Below are 24,625 nucleotides of genomic sequence, written 5' to 3' on the forward strand. Positions count from 1 at the left end.
ACAAGAGTTAGAGTACCGCGTGTATATGGTTCCAGAATTTTATCCCAATATTTCTTACAGTTCTTAGAGAGGGAGAATTGTAACATCCTTAACTCAAACATACATAGTATTTATCTTCAACTTTACACGTATATTATTTTTAGTAGAGAAATATGAAGGATTGTTTTAAACATATTTTTCAAAAATGTCAACACTTAATATAGTCTCTTTATCATTGTCCAAATAATTGTGTTTGTCTTAGTTCTATTTTAAATATGTTTAATTTAATGTCTTTAGGTGTAAAATGAATTGAGGAGAATATATTTATTGAATTTTATTATACAGTAGTATATTTTTTATTTTAAATCTTATATAGTTATATTGTTTTTTATTTTAATTAATCGATTAACAATGTAAAATCGCATGACAAAAATATTCCGTCGTGCATCGCACGTGGGTTAATACTAGTTATTATAATTAGCAACTCATTAGAAGTGGCTATAGACTTCCCCCTCACTCTTATTCCTAATTTATTGAAAGCTTCCATCAAAATTAATAAAGTAAAGTACTAATTAGGAAAAATTATTGGCTGTTAGGGATTTCAAATTTTCTATAATAGTTAATGGGTAACATATATTTTACGTCCCTCAAATATATGTTGCGGGTCGGGTATTGGGTAATCCCGATATGTTGCAGGGTGGGAATCGGGTAATCCTAACTATGTACTCATATTCAAATGGAGAAATTAAGAGAGAATATCATGGTCTATGAAACTACTCCCTCTGCCTCATAATATATGTCACACTTTCCTTTTTAGTTTATCCCATAAAAAATGTCTCATTTCCATTTTTGGAAAAATTTCACTCTCACATTAATATGAAAATGATATTTTCTTTCTTTATTTAACACACAAAACTAAACCTCCTGAAATGTCATGTCCCACAAGTATGACATCTTTTGTGGGAGGAATACTAAATAAGGCGGTCATGCGGACTGAGCATAATACTGATACTTGCAAAACTGCAAACCCGTTTACGCGGCATGCATATGATCGTGACCATCAAGCTACAACTAGCTATCATCATATGTACACTGTATCATAGTTCCAGTTCCAGTCAGACGCTCATTTACAGATACACAAATGGCTTCTTCTTCATGTGTCAATATATCAAATTGGATTACTGTGAGGCCGAGCCGTGTGGGTTTTGATCAAACCAACACGTTCAAGAATTGGAAGGAGCAAAGTTGTGTGTTCTGGAGAGCGAAGACATGACGGGATTCGTCAATGGTTCTAATTACCATAAAAGGTAAAGATGCCCCACGTACATTCCACCAACTCATTCCACTCACATATCATTTAAAACAATATATACAAGTGAGACTCATATTCCACTAACTTTCTTCCACCCATATTTCTTAGCATTTATTAAAATCTGTGCCGAAAAGGAATGTGACTCCTATTCGTGGATAGAGAGAGTCTTTCTAAATGAATGTACCGATGAAGACAGCTTAACCAGTAATCCGATAGTCCACATTTATTAACGAACCTAGTTATATTAGCAAATATTATAGTGGTTGAAAAATTGCTCACCAAACGCATCATGTTCATAAATTTTATCCTCCATTGTTTGGGTAATGCCCTAAACAATTACCAATAGCAGTGCATAAAATCCCCAGGACTGATTTAGGCAACAAATAGTAGTGCAGAAAATCCATACCAGTTTAGGGCCTTATGATCATGACTATCAAACTACTACGCTGGCTATCAGATCATTATATGGACACTATAGTTCACGATTTTTCTGACTAATTATGAACTTTCACAAAAAATTGGTATTTCCCACAATCTTTAAAAGTGGTCTTAAAAATCATCACCTTTTCAAATTGTGCAGATTTCTCACACTAAAGTTTTCAGCATAAATTTGGCTACGTTGAATGCCAAAAAACCTGTGTAATATTTGGAGCTACATTCCATCTAGTAGGAAAGATGAAACTAATGATGATATGAATGCTCTAGAATTAGTATCGGCATTCCACGTAGTCAAAATTTATGTCGAAAACTTTATTGTGGAATAATTGTCACTCTTATTGGGGGCATGAGTTTTAAGAAATCTAAGAAAAAGTTGGTTGAAAAAGTTAGTGAAATGTGAGACCATTTTTTTATATTAGTTTCATAATAAAATGTGAGTAAAATGAGTTAGTGGGATGTGAAACTTACTTACCATTTACGGTAAAAATGAAATGTAACAATTATTATTGGACTGAAATTATAAAAAATGATAATTATTTTGGGAAAGAGAGAGTATAACCCTAAAAACACATCAGTATCCGCTCCGAATCAACAAAAGCAAAACGACTTCCACTTATAAAATTGTCAAAAACGCTGGGGAATAATACAGCTCATTTAGCGATTCACCAAAGAATAAAATTAAAAAAGAAAACCTAAACACATTATATCGGTCGCCACCAACAGCGCATAACAATGTTGAGCCACGTGTACAAATTCCCCAAATTACACCCACCACAATCACACTCTAATCAACGGCTCACGGCGCATTACCTTACGCTATCAACGGCTCAGATTCCATTTAAATCACGCCCTTCAAAAATGAAAAAATTATAAAGGAGTGAACGGCAAAGGAATTGCCTTCACCACTATATATATATCTCACTGCTGCTCAAAATAAAATTAGAAATATAATTCTCTGAAATTCATTACGGTTCGTCTCTATCATTTTCATTTTCAGCTCGATTCCTCGAATTTCAGTGAATATAATCATGGGCAAAGGTCCAGGCCTATACTCTGATATCGGCAAAAGAGCTCGAGGTCTGAATTTGCATAATTCTGGATTATGATTTTTGTTATTTCAGTTTTTTTTTTTTTAAATTTATGTGTAATTTCTTTTTTGTGTGGTGGAATTAGATCTTCTTTACAGGGATTACAACAGCGACCAGAAGTTTACAATCACCACCTATTCTCCTACTGGAGTGGTAAGGTTTCCTTTTTTCTTTTGTTTTATGCGGTTATTTGTTGGATCTGGAATTTTCTGTTGCTGGTAATGTTTGTAGAGCTGTGTCTATGTGCTGATTTGTGCTTTCCTAGCTCCTCAACTCTCTCTCTTCCTGAAACTGGATATTATGTGATAATAGCTGTATTTTTACTGGATTTCGTTCTTCTTTCTGTTGTCGGGTTGTATTGAAATCATAATTTTGTTTTTCCGTTTATCATAGATGTTTATGTTGTGGTCTGGATATTATCTGATAATTTGGGGAATGCTATGTGATTTTTCTATCTGCAGTTGATACATTGCTGATAGTAATAGGCTCGTTATAATTTATACTGTGTGTGTTATAGTAGTATTTACTTTTTATTCAACTGATGATTTGAATCATTCGGGCTTTGAATAACATAGGAATTTTCTTTGAGGGACTATTATGTTAGTCTGCATTTTGCTACCTTTGTATTGCATTCATTTTAGTGATTTGGGTTAACTAGAGAATATGGACCTATGTTGGGGATGAAGCATTTTAGTTCTTGTTGGGTGCATGTAGTATATGTAGTACTACCTATTTTGTCTATCTGGGCTATTAGCCAATAGAAAATGCCCTAGATTACCTTGTAGATGTGGTCTAGAATGGAACTTGGTATGAAAAAGTAGAAACTGGTTGAGAATGCTATTACTTTGCTAATGTGTGCAATTCCTGAATCTTCTAGTAACTTAAGCAATTATGCTGTTTCTGGTGTTTGTTTAATTTCACTGTATATATAGGTATTGAGTTCTTGATGAAAATTTAAGACTACGTAATTTTGCTTTCTTCTTATTTATTTTGAACTTCATACATATATTTTTGGGTCTGATGTGGTGTATTTATTTCATTTTTCATTGCCAGACCCTCACTTCTACGGGAACAAAGAAAGGTGAGCTATTCTTGGCTGATGTGAACACACAGTTGAAGAACAAGAACATCACCACTGATATCAAAGTCGACACTGGCTCAAATGTACGCCTCATAGTTTGCTTCTCTATGCTTTGCCTCTTGTGACGATTTCAGCTTTCCTATATTCTTCTCTTGTTGTCTAGAAGATATTCCAATCTTTTCATATTAGTTGTATTAAATTCTTTCAATTAATTTAACACTAATTTGTGGACTCATTTCCAGCTCTTCACCACTGTAACAATTGATGAGCCTACTCCTGGATTGAAGGCTATATTAAGCTTTAGAGTTCCTGATCAGAGATCTGGAAAGGTAAGCTGTACTTCAAACTCTTTCTGCTGCTGTGTCGAAATGCAATCTAATTTTTCATGTAACTGTTGTAGTTGGAGCTTCAATACTTGCATGACTATGCGGGGATAAGCTCAAGTGTTGGTTTGACCGCCAACCCTGTTGTGAATCTTTCTGCCGTTCTTGGGAATAATAATCTCGCCTTGGGTACTGATGTGTCTTTTGACACCAAGGAAGGAGCGCTGACCAAATGCAACTTTGGCGCAAGCTTCATAAACTCTGATCTTATTGCTGCCTTGTCAGTGTAAGTGGTCTCTATTGCTGTTGGTTGCTGTTTGTCTCCTTGATTTATGAAGGCTATTCTGATATGATCACGGGGTCTTGCATGTATACTGTTCATAAACTCTACGCTGTATGCTTTTGAACGTTTGTTTGTGTTTGCTCTAGGAATGACAAGGGTGATACCTTGAGTGCGTCATACTACCATATAGTGAGCCCATTGTCCAACACTGCTGTTGGCGCAGAGGTGACACACAGCTTCTCAAGCAGCGTGAACACCATCACTGTTGGCACTCAGCATCAGTTGGACCCATTGACCACTGTGAAAGCACGATTGAACAATGGTGGAAAGGCATATGCTTTGATTCAACACGAATGGCGTCCAAAGTCGCTCGTCACCATCTCAACTGAAGTCGACACCAAGTCTATTGACAAGAGTGCGAAATTTGGGCTGGCCTTGGCCCTCAAGCCATGAGCTTTGAACATTGGAGCAGTTTCGAAATAATTAGGTGGTTCCCTTCCTTATTCCCAATTACCAGTTGCTAATACTGTTATCATTCCCCTGTCATCTTTGAGCCTGAATTTTGCGGCAGCCAGATTCTCTCTTTTACTTTTGGAAGATATTATTCGATGTTTTGTGGTTTGGAAGCTTCCAGAATTCTCGGAAGAGTGTCATCAAAAAACTACTTTTTCAGATGACAAGCTACATTGCAATAAATTGATTTTCACTGGGATATTTTGTCCTAAACATCTTCTCCAGCCATTCTAGCTTTACAAAAATGTGAATGTTTTATACTCTCTTGGTATATATGGCAAATCAGTGTTGAAGGGAAACATAATCTTGACATCGTCGAGGAATTGCTGAAAATATTTCAATGGTTCTTGGATTGAAACTTCTTAAGTATTATTATGAGTGAAGTTCAGCATGTTATTATGAGTGACAGTACATGAAAGTATGAAAGTCTTGATTATGCCCATAATGTACTGCATTGATTAATTTAAAACGGGTTATACTGAGGTCTTGGATGTCCATGCCTGATGTTTGGGTGGAATGAATATAATCAGTTGAGTTAACCATGTTTTGTGTTTCTAGATTTGAATATTTTTCAGATTTTTAATTAAATCGGTTAAACTTTCACTTTTCTTCAGGTTGGGGGTTTTAAAGGAAAAATGTTAGTATAATCCATCAAAGGATCCGACAAATCAACTTATGGTTCTGGATTATGTTAAGTTTGATACCAAGTCAATTTCCTTCCAGAGCTGGAGATTTTTAAAAATAAAACCTAAATTAGGCACAGAGGTAAAAAATGCTAAAATTAGGGAAACGAAATTATGTTTAACCCTTACATTATGATATGGCCCGGTTGACCAATTTAATCTGGCCATAATGGAATGGCGTGGAATAAAACAAGGACATAGTTTAATACTTTATTTGTCCCAAATTAATGTTATTTTTTCTTATTTCAACATTTCATTTCAAAAAGTAAAATGAAAATTCATGACACAACATTGTTCAACAATATGAGACCTTGAGGTCCTTTGATTCGGATCGAAAGAATTACTTATGGTCTGACGTTACTATATGGCTAAATAATTTGGCAATTGGTTAAACACAGATGTCCTTTTGTTGGTATATTAATTTTGTTAATATGCCATGTCTGAATTGAAAGATCAGAAAATCAATAAATTAAGATTAAACGAAATCGTCAGTTTCTTCAATTTAAAAAACTCAGAAGAATACTATACAGCATCATCAATCACTCTCTTCAAATTCATTACAAAATCTGGATTAATCAAAATAAAATAATACTAAAATATTTGGTAGGCAAAAGCAATCAGAGAACTTTGAAGACCATAGTTATCAAGAAAAATCCACATGGGAATTCGGATTGATAACTTCATCATTTTGCGATGCCCACAAAAAATTAGAAGGTAAGAAGAAGAAAGATGATGTTTTGGTAAAACAAAATAGAATATGAAAGACTCGATACAAAATTCAAACAAATTCTGTTTGTTATAGCACCCAACTACCTTCTCGGATTTTCTTTACAGATTTCTCATGTATCTGCAAAGGGCCGATTTGTGCTTACCAAATTCAAAAACCTCACATTAGAAATTCAAAAATAATGAAAAATAGAATTTCGCAAAGAAGCCAAACCTGAATACCTGATAAAATAAATAGGGTTTTTGAAATGGACCTATCTCAATTAGGCCCGCGTTAAATGGGCCGGCCACTTCATTCATCTTTATACAGTCCTTGTTGCCCAGCAGAATTTAGACCGGGTCGGGTCGATTTGTTCATAAATACTCTTTGTTCTCACCGGCGACTGTGCTTCAAAATTCCTAATTTGTGTAATCGTGAGTTCAATTCTCATTCATTCTGATTGCTCACAAATCATGGGTGGTGTATTATCTTCGATTGTAGGCGGACAGGAGGATTCCGCCGTGGAATCGTCTGAACCGTCGCGCGTCACCGCCTTTCACTCGTCGGCGCGCTGGCAGCTCCATTTCGATGCCTCCAAGAAATTAAATAAACTGGTGCGTTCTCTTTTCAATTTTAATTCTAATTCTGCTCAGATCATCAATCTAAAATTATTGATCCATTCCAATTCTATGATCAATTCCTTGTTTTGGGGGAATTGTTTCGGAGGAAATCTCAAATTCAGCTAGTTTTGTAATTCACTGCTATCCGATCTGGTGAGACTGTGGACTTATCTCTGTGCTTGGTTGTATCAGATGGTGGTGGATTTCACTGCGACATGGTGCGGGCCGTGCAAGTTCATGGCGCCGGCCTTCGATGCGATGTCCGCCAAATACACCGACGTCGACTTCGTCAAAATTGATGTCGATGAACTTGCTGTACGCTACTTTCAGCTCATATTTCAGTTCTTCAAATTGGATGTGTTTTTCTCGTAGATCTGCACAAATCCACATCGATATGATTGTGAATAAGATTGGTGTGGACCATGAAAGAATTGTAATTAAAAAAGGGTTTATTTTTCTCAATAAGGGTTTATTATTTTTAATCATTCTAATTGCTACAGTTAATTCAACGAGATTAGGATTCAGTTAAATCGAATGCATTGTGATCCAATATTTAATTTGAGGTGATTCGTGATTGTTGGATTGTGTAGGACGTGGCAAGGGAGTTCGCAGTGCAGGCGATGCCATCGTTCGTGTTGCTAAAGCAGGGGAAAGAGGTTGATCGGGTCGTCGGGGCAAAGAAGGATGAGCTTGAGAATAAAATTTTGAAGCACAGGGAAGCTCCTAAATTTGCTGCATAAACTTTTACTATTTGATTTAAAGGATTTATCTATTCAGCTCATATGGTATATTATGTGTAAACTGGACGTGAGTGAATCCACTCGATTGTGAAGGCATTTGTGAACAAAGTTGAACATTAGTGTATGTCATTCTCATTGGGAATCTGTTCACATTTGATTGAAATTTCAAGTGTCTGGAGAGTGATTGAAATCTACTTTATATTGAAGTAATAAACTTTTTTTCTTGTTTTAAGCGGTAATTGACACTGGATGGACTCAAATATTCATACTTGCTAAAAAATTTCTTGATTTGTAATGTTGTACGAGCTGACTAAAAGTCTGAAATGGTATGTGTTCCACTTGTGAACATGTCCTTAGTAGTAGTAGTAATTAATTGCTTAAAAAATTCACAAACTTTGTTTTAATTTTGAATCAAACGTGCTTTATAAATAGCTGAACTTTTATGGGTCTTTTAAGGGAGAATTGCTTTAAGTATCCCTCAGTAGTTTGGTTCTTTAAATAGTTGAAAATTGTTATTGGTCCTTTTAAGGTATAATTGATTTAATTTTCTTTATTTGCAATGTTGTACAAGTTGACTAAAATGGTATGCGTACCACATGAGAACATGTCTCTCAGTAGTCTGGTTCTTTTAAGGGTTAAAAATTGATTGTTTAAAAATCAGAAACTTTGATTTAATTTTGGTTTAAGACTTTTAAGTGGTAGAAGTGTTTTTGAATGATAAGTGTAGTTAATGAACATCATATCTCTATCATGTGCAAGAAAAACAGAAAACTGCATTTTTGTGGCAGGAAGTTTGGATGTCTATTTTACTATAAATTGAGTAGTGTTATTCTATAAATTTATAAAGTAGCACTTCGAAAAATGTATTCAAGATGGAAAAGGATAGCTAAAGAATTTTAAAGCAACAAACCCTTCTATTAATCTAATTCCCATTCTCAAATAGTTGTGTTACCAAACGCAGAGAAAGGGATGCAGTAGTGAAAGTGAAGGGAGAGAAGTAACGGTATTTGGCGAATTGCCTCAGCTTGCAAGGCATCTAATTCTTTGATACTCGGCATATCTTTAACTCAACTTGCAAGGCATGTGAATCTTTGATACTCTGCAAATCTATTACAGAATCCGAAAAGGAAAAAGTAGATAGAGCTTCCAACTCGAGTAATATTGTATATACAACTGTTGGCTTGGCTCTCACACTCTCCTAATTCTTCAGCTAGATTCAGGTAGATTCCTTGGAGACTTTGGTGAGTTGGTACCTTGAACCAACCGCGGCCATAAATTTAATGCTCCAATTACAAAATGTAAAAATAAAAAGTTGCAAAATCACATTTTGGACTTACCGTTGGTGTTGCCGTGCTTGTGGAAGGGCCAGAGATTGACAAGGCGCTCCAAAACCGCTGCGCTTTTGGAGAAGTAACCGGTGAATCCTTGAGGAATTGTTGGTGGGGGGAAATCCTCAGCTGGCATTGCGAATGGGCGTACCATCTTCTCCATCATTTCTAAAGTTAAACATGATCCTACTTCCTGCAGCCTCTCAGGGCCCATTATTGGCAATGTATGCTCCTGGTGCAACGATGCTGCCTCGCTATCATTTCTCTGTTTAGTTACAAAAAACACCGAACTAAGCATCCATATGGGAACATAATGTTAAATGGTTGAGTTTCTGCAGTTGGGCAAGCAAACTACAAAGCCTAGAATTCCTACCAGGGAGAATCATTATAATAACGGTATAAGCCCATGCTACCATTGATAAGACTCCAGAAAATATAATAATGCAAAACATAACGTCAAAAATCAGTGTACAATCTTAAAATTACCTCCAGAGGGGACAAATCTGCACCTCTGCTAAAAGTCATCTCCACCCGAAATCTCGTTGGATCTTCAAAAGCCACCTACGTTCAAATTTGATATTGAGTACTAGCAAATATTAGATCTTACTGAGTACATGTTTTCAAAATCGACAATCAATAATAATGCACTGGCAGACTGTAGTTTGAAATTTCAGCATTACATAACAGAGAATATCGCAGAAAAATTCAGCTTTAAGCACTATAAAAAGGATCAGAATGAAAAAAAAGGGGTTCTAAAAGTATTCCTGGGTACAGTTGCCAATCAGAAAACCTTCCAATGAAATAAATGGAGGCAATGAAAGAGTACCAACCTCGGTGTTCTCAAACAACCTCAACACAATGTAACTCATGTAATCAAGCTCCTTTGTTTTATGCAACCGGTCCAAGGCGTTATCACACACAAGGCTATTTTCTCCTTGAAGCGATTCGTCCAGGTTGCAATAACGAAGAACATTCATCAGTGAATGGATGTGTGATTCCTGTGATTTCATAATAAATTGAGACAGTTGAACATGGAAGCAAGAGAAGTAAAAAGCCCAAAATATTTCTGTATTATGCTTCATTCCAAGACTGAAAAAATGAAAAACATTATCACAATGCAATACTCCTCTAGCCAGGAGGAGTAAGAATTTGATGCAAGATTTAATCCTCAAAATCAAGTAAACTACTAGTCTATCGTACGTAAAGCCAAATATTTTTTTACACGAAGAATTCAATTCACAGGTGACAACCCTATATAGATTGATAATAAGTAATGCTGTTTGCCCTTTTTGAACTTAATGATTTAGGAATCATAACGTGTTTCAATCAAAGCTTCTGAGACAATGTGTTTCATTTGAATCACTGCATAAAATCTATTGCAATAACTCGTGCTTGTTAATGATGTGTTCAGTTGTGCAGCAACTGCAGTTGTGAGTTATTGACAGGCAAGCTTCAAAATCCAAAAATAAAGAATGAACCGCAGTTCATGAAGAAATGCTCAGCGACTTATGCTCCAAAACAATGCTAAAAAGAAAGTTGAGGAAGAAAATCATATGGAGCAATAATGGTTACTCACAGAAGTGAAATATAGCCTTGTTCGCACATGCCGCTCTGGTGTTTTCACATTTGCATATCTGACAAAGTCAGAGAATTTATAGATTAGAGAGATACAACATCTGCTTCCAACATTTCAAGCAATATTCTTGGCAAGAAAATCATGATCAAACAGAAGTTAAAGGACATTCTTGTGAGCAAAGAAGAACAAAGGAATATTTACTTAGGATCCAGACGGTATTTAATTTCTTTGTCATCATCTTCATCTTGATCCATTGACATTTCACTGGTAAAACTGGTTCTTCTCGAGCTTTCAGTTTTACTCTGAGACTTCAATAAGAAATCTCCATCTTCCTTTCCATTATTGAGGATATCTTGGTTGCACTTTAATTCAGCAACACTGATTGCTTCTTCACGTGTATTTCTTAGGTCAATCAAAATTTTACCCATTAAGCGCCGTGCAATCTGAGATTTCATTGAGAAGTTTTGTACATCAACAAAAATTTTATGTGTGCGTGTGAGAGAAAGAAAGAGTAAGAGCTGCAAAACATGATCAGCTATGTGACCATTAAAATTACCTTTAGGTAATAGAAAGCTCCTCTATTTATCTAGTATTTAAGTTTGATGATACATCTAGTCTAGTTTATACAGAGAACCATGCAATGAGATTTTATAGCACAGAACCTAATACATATTTGAGTTCAAAGACAGCCCAAGCCCTTACAGAAACATTTTAGTATTGTACAGCGGATCCAGATAACATGCAATCATAACATTTAAAAGTGGCATTATGATTCTTGAATCAATAACGAGAACCACTTGGTTCCCAGTAATGAGTGGATCCTATCATCCTACTCACCACTCAGCTAAAATCATATGTGAGCGTGTTCATTCCGTAGCTTTCAGAGAGTTGGATATATTCTTTGTAAACTGCTGCAAAATTAGCCATAAGGAAAACAGAGAATACACAGAAGTTTACCTTTGATCCAATTTTTAGTTTTTGCCTTGGATTGATTCCATACTCATTTGGAATAACACCATCTGCAAGTAACTGAAGAGAAAGAGGACCACAGAATACTAAAGCATAAGTAACTAGAAGCTCATAATGAACACATACTTTTACCCTTGCAGTGATCTTGAAAGAGGGTGTACAAGATGTTATTTGACATTTTTTAGTTTCCAGTTTTGATGGCAATGTAGAAACCCTGAAGAAATTAAAAACATTACGAAACTAACTACTGTATTAAATACCTGAGCAACTTTGAAGAGTTCGTCTAACCCTTCCAGATTGAGATGTGCATTGTGCAAGAGATCATATCTGTTGAGGGAATGCATTGTTGTGAATAACCAGAAGCAGATTAATCACTGATCTTTTGGTCTCTTATATAGCTTTAAATTCACAGTATAAAGGATCTACAGTCACAATATAACCATATTTATGCAATATGCATGTTTTTCCATATATATGATTGGTACTAGGAACAAAGTTAAAGCTCCAGCTGGAAGAAAAGAACCTAAAAAAATGGATTGGCGAAAATATATAACAGTAAGAAATACAAAACCCAAAGAAGGCATCACAAGCACAATACCACTATCCAGCAAATCTAAAATTAGGGAGATAAACTCAATTACACGTAGGAGTAACATCACGGCATGCATAACATGCAAAAATATAATAGTAATGCCTTACTTGCAAGAATCATAAACATCAGGAATTTGTGTTATATCGAACCGCCTGCACGTTCATAAAGACCCAGCAAATTAATCAGCCAGATATAACATGATAAGTGAATCCATGCACTTCTACTGATCACAGGAATGTCAGCAAATCTTGGAAAGCTACCAAAGTTGACTTACCCTTTGCGCTCATTATACAAATCCCTCTCAAGTTTTCTCCATCGGGCAAACATGAGAAGAAATCCCTCACTACCACAAGGTAAGCCCGCTGCAATCCGATCAACATCTATATTTGTCTTACCAAGTGCCTTAGCCTGATCATATGGAGGAATCACTTCATATGAACTTGTCTCCACAAGCTCCTCATCTTCATCCATGGCTAAACATCTTACTTGTTCTGTAACCTTCTTTGTTAAATTGACCTAGTAATTACAATAATCAGCAGATTAGGACTGACATGATAATAATGAAAAGCTTTCAAACTGAACAAATTACATGTCAGAGGAAGTTATGCCACTAGTAATCAAGGAAATTAGCAACTTTTACCAGTTTGGGTAAAAGTTCAGAGGCATTTGCAGGGAGTCCAGCACCATCAACCATCCACGGTTTCTCTGGACAGCTACTATGGACAGATTTCATGCCAGAAGTTATGATCTCATTTAGCCTGGCCTAAAAAAACAACACAAATAACTTTTTTCACACTAACCAGAGCACGAAACAAATATTCTCAGTAACAAAACAAACTGTGTAGCATGTGAGACATACCTTAGCTTCTTTTATCTCAATACTGGCATTGTCAAGCCCATCCAACATTGAGGAGTCCTTACTGACAAGTGATACCTTAAAAAGATAAGAGAATAAAAGAGTGAGGTTCCCCTTTACTTATACATATAAAAAATTACGTATGAACGTATGTACGTATGTGATATGCACAAACACCTAACATCCATGAACCCCAGGTGACCAAATCAATGTAATACATGAAAAAATACAATCAACTAATGTGGTTGTTCATGTGTTACATTGATTTGTTCATCTCAAGTTCAGGGATTTAGGTGTTGTGCATGGGTAATCAGTTCTCATGTAAAGTGTCATTCAAAGGGGGTGCTCCTTGCCATATGCCAGCCAATATAGGGAGTGTTCGGTGAAGTCCAAATACATGCTACATATTTGTATAAAAGATGAACCATTTTCAGCCCTTGTCGTGGGATTCATCCCTATATTGAATTAGTTTGTGGTCAGGGATTCAAATCGCATAGATGGCGAAAATTCTGCTTTCTTTAATACGTCATTTTTTGCAGCAAATTCATATTGTTCCATCTGGAACTATTTTATACTCCCTCCGTCCATGAAAAGTATGAACAGTTGGTAAAATAAGAGAGATAGATAGAAAAAAGTTTTTTAAGCATGGTTAGTGGAGAATGGGTCCCACCTCATTAGAGAGAAAGAGTTCCCAAAATTGGAATGTTCATACTTTTCAGGGACGGACTAAAAAGAGAAATAGTTCATACTTTTCAAGGACAAAGGGAGTATGATAAATGTGGTTCCTATAACTAAATCATATATGTATACATACATAAGAGATAACCGAACATGTTTAGGTTACTGACCAAAATAGGTGTCAGTTGCCCTTCCAAGTCAAGAAGACCTTTAGCAAAAGCAGCTGCTGACATCTGGTCAAGGAAAATAACTTATGTGATCAAATCTTCATTCAGAAGTAAGTCAAAGCATGACAATAAATCATTAAACAAAATTAACATTTCTAAACCCTAATACTACCTCTAAAATAATTGATACCTGCAGACATGCACAGAAAAATACATATAGTGGTTTCATTTAAAATATCAACTAAATGTTGAAGCATCACCTGTACACGGCCTTCATCTGAACTGTATATTTTTAGGTCGTGACGATATGTACTGTGGAGACGAAGCAATCCAGTGCCTTCGCCTAAGGAGACAACATAGAAAAAATTTAAGCATTTTTACTATTTTAACTTTATTTAAATAGGTTGACGAAGTTGCATGCACAATATGGCTCCAAAGTTCATAACAAACAAGCAATCGTGAAATCCACATTAAGAAAAGAAAAATATTTAAACAAAGGAGTCAATTTGGAGAAAATATTGAAAGAACATGCTCCACTACAATAAGAAAAAGAAAGAGTTGAAAGCAACAAGCCCCAGAGATTCACCATAACGTGTTCTCATATCAAACATAAAAGGAAAATGAACATAGTAGTTTAGTTCAAAATTTATTCACTTAAGATTCATAAAAAGGGCTAACCATAAGAGGTACCCTTTTGATACAGTAAAAACAAATTACCCACCTTTATAAAATTATAAAAAATTATCAATAAGTATTTATTTATAAAAAAACTCTACCCACCCCACCCCTGTTGTCGTCACCAACACTCACTGCTCACCCAATCATCTTCCTATGTCACCGCCCTCATATTCCCACCCCAACTCTCCATGCCCTCGTCATCTTTTGCCATTGTCGTAGTATGCTTCTGTTTACTTTTATACAAAACATGAACGGTTCACGCTCACATGATATGTTTTGCAAGCGTGTAAGCATGTACTATTAGCAAAAACTGACATAATGTACTCTTACACACGCTAGCTTATGCATCATTTGAGAGTGTAAACATGCATTAGACAAAACTGGCCCAATGTATGCCTACACACTAAAAGGTAAAATGGTAAGAATAAAATGTCATATTAGGCCACAAGTATGCAACTGAAAGTATCTATTTGTTTCAAAATTATCCACTTAAGATGTAGAAATCAAGTCTTAATTAAATGCCAGATTAGGCCAAAACTACACAACTAATTGTGTGTACAGCTGATTGCTCACCTGGATACATATTGTTCCGAAAGTACCTGCCCAATTCTTCTGCCTGAAAAGGTAAAACAATGAGTAGTGTGCTATGTACAAAAAAATTTTGCAAGATAACCAGTGAACATATTATTCTCATAACAACAAAAATCACAAATTGTGAAACACAAAGATTGAGATCAGCAGGCATAAAGCAACAAAATAGCAACCTGCTTTCTCCCGGCATGAGTTAGAACACCACCATATTTAAGAACCATCAGTGCCTCAGTAGGTCGTTCTTCTTCTCCTTCACCATTAGCTTTTGGAACCTTGACCCACTTTAATGGCTTAAGTTGGACCTTTCTGTATATGCCAGAGAAATGACCCCCCTGGATACCAAATGCATAAATAATGTGTTAGCAATCAAAATCATCTCCAGGAAATCCCTTGAAATAAGAGAAGTTAAAAGAAAGAGGTGAAAATGCAATCTAATATTGGAAATTGGTCACCACTAGATTAAGAAAAATCACTTGAAGGGATGCAGATGAGATGTCCTAACTCCTAAGAACTCTGAAATCACACCTTTTAGATGAAATTTGTGGTTATGCAACAAATTGAAACAAACAAGACATCAACATAAAACGGGTACGAAAAAATGTGGCAACTTCATCATGTTCCACACATTTTCCCCATAAAATGGGCAAGCACACAGATAATCAGAGTTGAAACTACATGAATGTTCTAATTTATAGACCAAAAGACAACAGAAAAAATTGCATTGTATCAAATCGGTTGAAGTACTATCGTTGACCTCCTCAAGAACAGCTTTCACTTGACGAAGCTTTTCCGCATGTTCAATATCTTCAGCTTCACTATCACTTTCTCGTCCAGGTCTGAGACATCAAGTCAAAAGTGATCTTTCAACAAGCAGATTAATTGCTATGATTATGATAAGCAAAATTTTAAAAAAACCTACAAAAATAAGGCTGAAATAAATATTCCACAGACCCCAATAGAACATGATTTAGAGGTAAGTCAAGAGTCAAGCACATTTACAAGTTAATTAGTCACGGAATTAAAGAAGGAAATATTTCACACCTAGATCGAGGTACTAGAATTCTTGTAGCATCCAGAAGATCTTGCAACTGAACTGCACTTTTCAGCTTTGTCTGAAAGAGTGTAAAGGAGGTCGATACACATTAACTTATTCATGATAGTTGGAGTGCCATCAGTGAAGTAAAGCAACAAGAACTCTGAAAAGGTAAAAACTACCTCGGCTCTAGGTCTTCCCCCGTTGTATTTTAGCATCAAGTTCAAAAGCTTTTCCTCAGTGACTTTCAACTTGACTTTCTGCTTTGGTGTTCTGTCTCCACTGCAAGCAAAGAAAGATATGACAAGAGATCCAGTGCATTAAAAACTGCACAGAAACAATAGCAAAGCTGCAAAGATGATATATCTTACTGCCGAACAATTGCAATCACACAACGTAGCTCTTCGGATTGCCCAAATGTCCCAATTATCCCACTTCCTTGCCGAGTGAGTCCTTCTGACTGCTGAACAGGCTCGTTGACTTTCCAAGGTAGAATTGGAGGAATTGTTGAAGAAAGATGTGGGGCTTTTGCATCAAGAAACATCTTCCTCAACACACAAGCAGCGTCATCATAATATCTGCAAAAGGACGTAACAAAATCAAGGAGAGAGAATGAATAGAAACACAAGATGAAAGATACAAAATAGAAGAAAAAGAAAAAGAAAAATTAAGATAAATGAAATTTAGAAGTGGAGGCTGCAAAATTAACCACAGAGTTCACAAGCACAATTATGTTATGGCATATATACTTCTATAAAGTAGAACAACTATATTAACAATTATTCCTAATCAATATCAATTTATGACACATAAAATCAAACACCCAGGTAATTAAAACAACAACCAGGAAGGTTACTTGTAAGAGTTCTTAACAAAGCTCCATCCATTGACATCACAAACATATGAACGTCCCTCGCAGCGCAGAAGATCAAATCCACAAACCTGTACATCAGAAAAGAAATTACTCATACACTTTTGAGTATTGATGTAACCAAACAGTACAGAACATCCATACTGAACTATTCTAAAGATCAATAAAAAAAACAAGCTCAAAGTTAATGTATTTAATGCAACAAATTTTAGCAGGTCATACTGCCGCTCATCATTTGAATCCCACTAATAAAGATAAAAGGATTTTGCAAAAGCATCAAGAAATAATATAGTGATGATGCATGCAAACATGATAGGAAGATCACATAACATAGTTCAGTTCTGATTGGCATGATTAAAATATTTAAAAAAAGCAAAATGAAAGATAAACAAAAGAAGTTTTATTTTTTGACTTACAGCTTGCCTGAATGCAATGCAAACCTCTCTTGCCATTTGTTTCTCAGTTGGAGTAAGAAGAACAGGATATCTGACCTGCAGGAAACACAATTTAATGCAAAGAAAATTAATGGTAGTGGACAAAAGAATGCAGCTCTAGACTTCAGAGTCAGAAACTTAAAGCAGAAGCCAGATAAGCAAATAAGAAATATCAACATTGTAAACTAAGTAATCTTTCATAATTAAAAACTTATTTATAAATGTGGAAGTCAAAAATATTTAAGACGAGAAAAATGACAGGAACAGTAACAGGACCCTGATAGCTCCTAGTAAAAAATACATATTATCAGAAGGACACAGTCATAGCGCAACACAGAAAGCCTGAACCCAAAAAAAAACTAAAAAATACTAGTATATGTTAATACTTAATATCAGTTTTTTCTTTTGCTTTTGACACATAAGGTTTGAGATAATCAAGGTGGTAACAGGAGTAAGAAGTGATGATTTGAAACAGACTCGCACATAGTTCTACCCAAGTGCCCAACAAAAAGCTGTAGTACATACTGCAGGGTAAACTTTTACTTGCATTAAGATCTTAACAAACATAAAATACATTTAAGCATCAAATGCATGAAATCACAAATAAGTTTACTCACTTCTTTACCATCAGGATTTCTCATTACAACACCATCAACTACAGGAGATTTCCTTGCCTCTGCATGAGCATATTCGGGGCCCACTGTATATACCTAACACACAACAAGAATAAATAAGTCCTCTAACTAAATAAGATGAAATTATATGCGCAGAAGTTTAACAGGCATCTATACTCTATGGAATACTATTGAATAAAAATGTTTAGGACATTAATCTCCTTTCTGCCTTTTTTTTGTTTTACTTGTTGGGGAAGGGAGGTAATAGTTTTCTCATATTGGTCAGAGGAAAGGGGCACATCTGCATGACGGCAAACAACCAATAGAGGTAAGGGGACATTAAGCTCGATAGAAGACACTTAATGTATGTTGATCTATTTAGACCACTTTTATGTTGGAAGATTACAAGTTCTATATAAATCCATTCACTGGAACTTTCAAATCACAAGGAAATCAACCTTAACATCTGTTCCCCCGGTGGGCATGAATTCTTCATATACATAAGAACCTTCACGTCTCACCCTTCTAACCTCTGGATGAAATTCGCTCGACCGATTACCAACCTGGAAAAACAACAAAAATTTTAGTACATCTAATAATGAAAGAGGTTTTTGACAAACCTATTCAACCGAGGAGGAAAAGGATAATCAAAATAAAACAAAGATAAAAAGGATGTAGTCCTCGTCAACAATCATGGATTTCTAATAAAGAATACTCCTATAAAGCAATAATTTGATAATTGAAGTCATCAATTATCTAAATATCAGTATAGGAGCAGCATTTTTTGAATGATTTCACACATGGCGGTATACAAAACAGAAATTCCAACCTGTCACAATGATGACAGAGGGTGCAATCAAAGATTAGGCGAAAAGGATAAGTATTCTAGAACTTCAGTTACATGAACCAGGGATTTCTTTTCATAATAAAGCTTGTGTAAATTTAACTGGCAAGATCTTACATAATGATGATTGATGATAACTGGGATTGGAAAACATAAGATGCCTAGAGAGTTCTAAACAAACAAACCTTTCGGAACAACTCCTTCATCCCCCCGCCAGCTGAACTAGGGTAATATATCATTATACTGTGGTTATCACCTTCAGAAAACAAAATATGATCATCGTCATACATTTCTAGAGGATTTTCTGCTCGCTACCAACCTCAGGTTCACTAAAGTATAGCACATGAATTGTATAAACATTGTACCATCAACAGGCTTTTCCACAAAAGGCTTCCAGAAACGGTTCCCGTGGACCTCAACAAAATCTTCCTCCTCAATGAAATAATCCAGCTCTTGATTTGGATAATCCCGGTTAACTAGAGCATATCTCGGAACAGGAATTCCAAACATTTCAAGTTGCTACAGAAACCAATAAACCACCACCAATTAACACAACTCCACAGAGAGCCAGCCAGTTAGTAAAATTGCCATTTCCATATAGAAAGAACAATACAATCGTATTCTCTAGAGGATTAAAGATGCAAACCTCATAAACTTTCCTCCGATCATGAAGAAGGCGTTGCTGTCCTAATTCGTTTACAAGGAAAGGCCTGACAAATATAGTGGCAGCACTATGAGTTTCAATTTTTGGGTTCCGTAGGAAATGATAATAGAAATTAAGCCTTCGCGGCATGATCGTGTGATGCTTATTTTTTCAGACCTAAATGAGATATCTAATAGACTTATATGAGAAATACCTGCCCATTTACACAGATAACAGCTACCAAAAGTTTTCAAGTTTACTGCAAGATGAAGAAGCACATATGGAAACATTTTAACCTAGTTCAAATCCACCACATCCAGCCAACCGAGCAGAGTGCCCAGCCGAGGTCCATGGTTTAACCTACCACCTTGACCCATTCTTAATGTACTAACAACCTTACATTACAGCCAAAAACAACCTTAAAGGCCCTTGAAACTGAACATATAATACCAAACACATGTCATTGCATTATCATGTAACGAGGTCCATATACAACAGACACAAGATAAAGTGTTTAAGTTATAGTTGCTTGATGCTCCATTCAATGTAAATGTCACGTTCCAATGCCATTTGTGGATTACAAAATTCTGAGGGAACGAAGTGGAACAAAAGCAACAAGAAGAACAACCAGATCTAAGCTTACTTTCTCAACGCTGCATATGCTTCAGCCCTCTGCAGAGGATAGCCAGTGGAATGGAAGGCAATCAGGCATTCACATATTGGCCACCTACCATTAGAGAAAACATAGATTATCGACAGGCATCACTTCACAGATCACAGTTAAGCAAGTAATGAGGTTCTAGACATTATCAGCAACAAAATTTTGATAGCGGAAAGGTCACCTCTCAATAGGTTCTTCAAGGATCACCTTGTCCCCAAAATACAAAATCTGCACAATCAATAACCGATTCGTCAAATCAAATGGCATCAAACTGAATATAAAACGCAACGCGATAACACGAAATGCAATGAACTCCACTCGATATAATATAACCATTAACCACCACACAGTCGTCAACTAAACTAATAACCTCAAATTCTCCAAACGCCTCGAGTCGCTCCAAAATCTCCAGCATCGGCGCAGAAGAGGCCTGCAACAATCCAAAACAGCCAAAAATGTAGGCAAATCAGCACTACCAAATGTATCCACTCCGTCTCAACCAACGGTCCACGGTTTTGTGCAGTGAGGTAGTGAAGACAAAAAGGAACAGAACCTCGGAGCCGCATTTCACCTTCTTTTCCATTACACATACTCCTACGGTAATTTTCTTCTTCAAACCATCCGCATCCCCAGCCATTTCGAAGCTCCAAACTCCAAAAATCCGGAACTCAAAGTGTTGGCGCACGTCTTCTCTATACGAAAGCCGTTGAGAATCACGAGAAACGGGGGGAATGGCAGAGAAAATGCAGAAGACTTTTGGCAAGTGAAAAGGAGAGAGAAAGTTTATAGGGGAAAAGGAGAGGATTCTGGGATATACTACAAAAATGGGAGGAGAAGCGTATGAGGAGTAGGAAAAGACGGTTTGCGGATTGTGGTGGCTGCTTTTTGATGCGGGTCTCTGTCATTTTCCATGTACTACTTCACAAAGCCTATACATGAGTATTGTGGAGTTCCAATTTATTTAAATAAAATGGATGGGTCATTATCCTTTCCTTTTTCCGCTTTTATTGTGACGATGAATTTTTGTTTAGGATATACTCGCTCAATCATACTATTATTATTATTTCATCAGATATTTAGGGATATGGATCCCGTGGCTCCAAGTACAGCAGGGCTGCTGTTACACACATTAAATTTTTTAAAATTATATAAAATTAATATTTTATATATTATTTTAATATTATAATTTATTATTATGGAAATGGTTGTATGTAACAGCCCTGCTTTGTTTGGAGTAATAGCAGGGAATTCAAATCCGATAATCTAGACCGCTGTTTTAAGCATGTCATATAACATTCAACCACAAAAAATCAGTCAATTTTTTCTATCATTTTAAACTTTTTTCACAAACTGTAACCACTGACTTAGCGAAACTTTTATTCATGGTCCAAAATTTATACAACTACTATATAATTTCAAAAATTATTAACATTCTAATAATAAATATCTAGAAATCCATATGTTAGGGCATTTACAATAGGACGGACTATACGACGCAGTAAGCCCCGTCCTATGCACGGCCACATTAGCATTTTATCCTCCGCTCCTTTCATATGCAATAGGGCGGACTATAGCTCGCACCAAACCCCGGCCTAAGCATTTTATTTATTATTTGAATACTTAAACACTATAAAAATTCATTAATCATATTTTTTATGTTTGCAAATATATCAATTAGCAAGAATAAATTTATAAAAACACCACAAATTAAAGGCATATCCTATTGTCAGTATTTATTTTTTATTTTTTATATTTTATGCTTTCAAATATGAAAATTGTCGGAATTCATTATTGAATTTAGAGAGAAATTGAGATGGGATAGAGAGCGGAGTGAAAGGTGTGAAATGAAGTAAAAATATTGGTGATATATATAGAAGAAAATACCAAAAAAAATGAAAAATGTGTGCATAGTCCGGCCTATAGTCCGCCTCATTGCAGGGGGGGGACTATAGGCCGGACTATGCAAAAATGTGTGCATAGTCTGCGGACTGAGGAGTGGGCTTAGGGAGGGGTGCTGCAATGGCGAACTATGCGACGGACATCGTCCGTCGCATAGTCCGCCCCATTGCGGATGCTCTTACGTAATTCGAACACCAAAATTTTACATGACTGAGACACTAGAGTATATAATTCGAAATACAAAATCTAAGTAAAATTAACACATAAGTGTCGAAGTTGCTCGACAATTACTTCGTGCTTTTGTCGTTAGGTCTCGAACATCTTCAAAGTATCCTTGAACAATGCTTTTGTAGTAAATGTTGCATATCCATTGTTTTACCCATTTTACCCATTCTTTTGGCTAAGTCCGAAAATTTCCTTCCCACAACGGGCTTCACTACTCACCTTCGACATAGCATTCATATTCGTCTTCCACTTCGCTGACTTATGGTCCATTAGACGAATCTCACTTAGCGTATGCTCTATGTGAAAACTTTCATCCATCTCGATTGAAATTAACACGATATTGACGTCCCGACTAGTTGAGTATTGACCAGAAGCAGAAATCATTGTTCTATTCGGTCCAAAACTATTATTGGTATTGAACAAGTTTTTACACCTTCTCATACTTGAAATGTTTTCCCTCATCCATATAAAAAGACTTTGAGAGCATCTTTCCAAATATCATCACAGTTTGAGTCGCTCAATCATACAATTTGCAAGTTGTTAACGTAGCCGGCGAATTCAGGGATATCTTTCTAAACTCGATCCAAGTGCTTGCGAAGATGGTTGTTATCTTGATTGAGTGTCATGTCATGTATCATTTCATTGTTATATTTTTTTATGACCATCTCCTAAAAATCCATGACTCTTTAGTTTGTTATCGATCAATAAGTGTTCAGAGGTGTTGACAAAGAGTCACACCACTATCTTCGTCTCCTCAAACATTATTGGTGACCTCCGATCATCATATCTCCTCAAACATATTATTCCATTTGTCCTGAAAGTTTGTCTCATTTTTTCATTTTCGTCCGTCCCATAAAATTTATTACATTTCACTTTTTATCATTTTTAGTAGTGGACCACGTATTCCACTAACTCATTCTTAGTTATATTTTATTAATATTTGGGAGACGTGGGAGTACTCCATATCTATTCTTCGTACATTGTGTGAGCCACTTGCTCGATTAATGCGCACGGATGATGCTCAGATAAAATATGTAATATTATTTTATGCAGATACACGTAAGAGCATCCGCAGCGGTTGAAATTTGCCGTCCGTCCGTCCGTGCCGCTGAGCACGAGCTCGTCCGTCCGCCGATGGAGCTCGTCCGTCCGTGCCGCCGAGCAGCCATACGTGGCACGCTCTGATTGGCCAACGGCATTAACGTTGGCAAATTCGATTTTTATTTTGATTTTTTAAAAAATGCATAAATAATTCAAAATAATACCAAAAAATAAAAAAAATAATATTTTTGGATTCCCAAAAAAATAGAGCCGTTATAGACGTTTTTTTGGATTTTTGTCATTTTTTTTTTTAATCCCAAAATCATCTATAAATACACACATTCATCATCCACTTTTCACATCAAATTATCTCTCATTCATACTTTTTCATACTAATCATCTACATCTTCCTCTCTCACCCAAACTCTCTCTCAAAAATTCAAAAATGGATTTCACCAATCTCATTGCGGAAGTGGAGCGCGAAGAACAAGAATATTATGAACAATATCATGCCGCCTATGAAGCCTATGTCGCCGCCAATACCCCCGCCCCTCCTCCTCAACCAACTAGAGCAAAACGTCGCTACATCCCTCGTGATCGAGAGGGAGCCCATGAAAGGCTCGTTGCCGACTATTTTTCCGACCAGCCGCGGTATCCAGAAGATTACTTTCGGCGCCGTTTTCGCATGTCAAAACGGTTGTTTATGCGTATTGTCAACACATTGTCCACCCGCGTTGAATATTTTCAAGAAGGTGCAGACGCAACCGGTCGGCAAAGTCTCACGGCGTTGCAAAAGTGTACTTGTGCCATCCGACAACTTGCTACTGGGCAAACGGATGACCTCTTCGACGAGTATTTGCATGTCGGTGAGTCAACTGGAATCCTATGCCTCAAGAATTTTTGCGACGGCGTTCGTTTCTGCTTTCGGCGAGGAATTCCTTCGGGCACCCACCACCGACGATTGTCAACGGTTGCTTCGTCTTCACGAAATAGTCCACTGTTTTCCCGGTATGCTAGGCAGCATTGACTGCATGCATTGGAAGTGGAAGAATTGCCCGACTGCTTGGAGGGGGCAACACTTAAGCGGCCACAAAGGTGGCGGCCCAACGCTTATCCTTGAAGCGGTCGCCGACTACCGCCTATGGATTTGGCATGCATA

At 36.4% G+C, this 24,625-nt stretch overlaps 4 protein-coding genes and 1 non-coding gene across 6 annotated transcripts in view; 3 read left to right on the forward strand and 2 right to left on the reverse strand.

Moving 5' to 3' along the window:
* LOC125189448 overlaps window positions 1-1,252 on the forward strand; it is a 4,346-nt gene extending 3,094 nt beyond the window's left edge. Inside the window, exon 4 of the mRNA XM_048086725.1 lies at window positions 1,083-1,252. Within this exon, the coding sequence (XP_047942682.1) occupies window positions 1,083-1,252 (170 nt within the window). The remainder of the gene's footprint in view (window positions 1-1,082) is intronic.
* Window positions 1,253-2,629: 1,377 nt separating this feature from the next.
* On the forward strand, window positions 2,630-5,230 carry LOC125190989 (mitochondrial outer membrane protein porin of 34 kDa-like). The gene is made up of 6 exons (XM_048088435.1): window positions 2,630-2,806; window positions 2,903-2,970; window positions 3,871-3,981; window positions 4,141-4,227; window positions 4,299-4,507; window positions 4,651-5,230. Exons 1-6 carry the CDS (start codon window positions 2,758-2,760, stop codon window positions 4,955-4,957), a joined length of 831 nt encoding a protein of 276 aa, XP_047944392.1. The 5' UTR covers window positions 2,630-2,757; the 3' UTR covers window positions 4,958-5,230.
* Window positions 5,231-6,312: 1,082 nt separating this feature from the next.
* Window positions 6,313-6,393, reverse strand: LOC125191418. The gene has a single exon (XR_007171103.1). It is a non-coding gene; the product is annotated as a small nucleolar RNA R160 (small nucleolar RNA).
* A 398-nt stretch (window positions 6,394-6,791) lies between these two features.
* Window positions 6,792-8,005, forward strand: LOC125190991 (thioredoxin H2-like). Its single transcript, XM_048088436.1, has 3 exons — window positions 6,792-7,020; window positions 7,219-7,341; window positions 7,617-8,005. Exons 1-3 carry the CDS (start codon window positions 6,880-6,882, stop codon window positions 7,764-7,766), a joined length of 414 nt encoding a protein of 137 aa, XP_047944393.1. The 5' UTR covers window positions 6,792-6,879; the 3' UTR covers window positions 7,767-8,005.
* A 767-nt stretch (window positions 8,006-8,772) lies between these two features.
* On the reverse strand, window positions 8,773-21,205 carry LOC125190987 (inositol hexakisphosphate and diphosphoinositol-pentakisphosphate kinase VIP2-like). Of its 2 annotated transcripts, none has more exons than XM_048088432.1 (31): window positions 20,873-21,205; window positions 20,672-20,731; window positions 20,483-20,529; window positions 20,284-20,367; window positions 19,644-19,707; window positions 19,363-19,516; window positions 19,183-19,253; window positions 18,612-18,716; window positions 18,157-18,249; window positions 17,522-17,596; window positions 17,091-17,176; window positions 16,606-16,812; window positions 16,417-16,516; window positions 16,243-16,313; window positions 15,956-16,037; window positions 15,375-15,533; window positions 15,184-15,226; window positions 14,193-14,275; window positions 13,936-13,998; window positions 13,091-13,165; window positions 12,872-12,994; window positions 12,506-12,747; window positions 12,339-12,383; window positions 11,900-11,966; window positions 11,628-11,699; window positions 10,872-11,113; window positions 10,671-10,728; window positions 9,925-10,092; window positions 9,581-9,655; window positions 9,104-9,359; window positions 8,773-9,019 (listed from the first exon to the last, which is right to left on the reverse strand). In XM_048088432.1, exons 1-31 carry the CDS (start codon window positions 20,936-20,938, stop codon window positions 8,973-8,975), a joined length of 3,183 nt encoding a protein of 1,060 aa, XP_047944389.1. In that variant the 5' UTR covers window positions 20,939-21,205; the 3' UTR covers window positions 8,773-8,972. The 2 variants fall into 2 exon arrangements, with proteins under 2 accessions (XP_047944389.1, XP_047944388.1); XM_048088431.1 differs by having other exon boundaries at window positions 20,855-21,205.
* Window positions 21,206-24,625: the final 3,420 nt, after the last annotated feature.

The sequence above is a fragment of the Salvia hispanica genome, chromosome 5, assembly GCF_023119035.1.
Source record: "Salvia hispanica cultivar TCC Black 2014 chromosome 5, UniMelb_Shisp_WGS_1.0, whole genome shotgun sequence".
In the NCBI taxonomy this organism is placed as follows: domain Eukaryota; kingdom Viridiplantae; phylum Streptophyta; class Magnoliopsida; order Lamiales; family Lamiaceae; genus Salvia; species Salvia hispanica.

Coding starts and splice junctions, on each gene's coding strand:
- LOC125190987 (XM_048088431.1), bottom strand. CDS start 20,938: ATGGCTGGGGATGCGGATGGTTTGAAGAAGAAAATTACCGTAGGAGTA. Junction 14,276..15,183: donor TCGGAACAATATGTATCCAG/GTGAGCAATCAG, acceptor TTGTCTCCTTAG/GCGAAGGCACTGGATTGCTT. Junction 9,656..9,924: donor GGTTGTTTGAGAACACCGAG/GTTGGTACTCTT, acceptor ATTTGAACGTAG/GTGGCTTTTGAAGATCCAAC.
- LOC125190991 (XM_048088436.1), top strand. CDS start 6,880: ATGGGTGGTGTATTATCTTCGATTGTAGGCGGACAGGAGGATTCCGCC. Junction 7,021..7,218: donor CCAAGAAATTAAATAAACTG/GTGCGTTCTCTT, acceptor TGGTTGTATCAG/ATGGTGGTGGATTTCACTGC. Junction 7,342..7,616: donor TTGATGTCGATGAACTTGCT/GTACGCTACTTT, acceptor TGGATTGTGTAG/GACGTGGCAAGGGAGTTCGC.
- LOC125190989 (XM_048088435.1), top strand. CDS start 2,758: ATGGGCAAAGGTCCAGGCCTATACTCTGATATCGGCAAAAGAGCTCGA. Junction 2,807..2,902: donor TATCGGCAAAAGAGCTCGAG/GTCTGAATTTGC, acceptor TGGTGGAATTAG/ATCTTCTTTACAGGGATTAC. Junction 2,971..3,870: donor CCTATTCTCCTACTGGAGTG/GTAAGGTTTCCT, acceptor TTTCATTGCCAG/ACCCTCACTTCTACGGGAAC.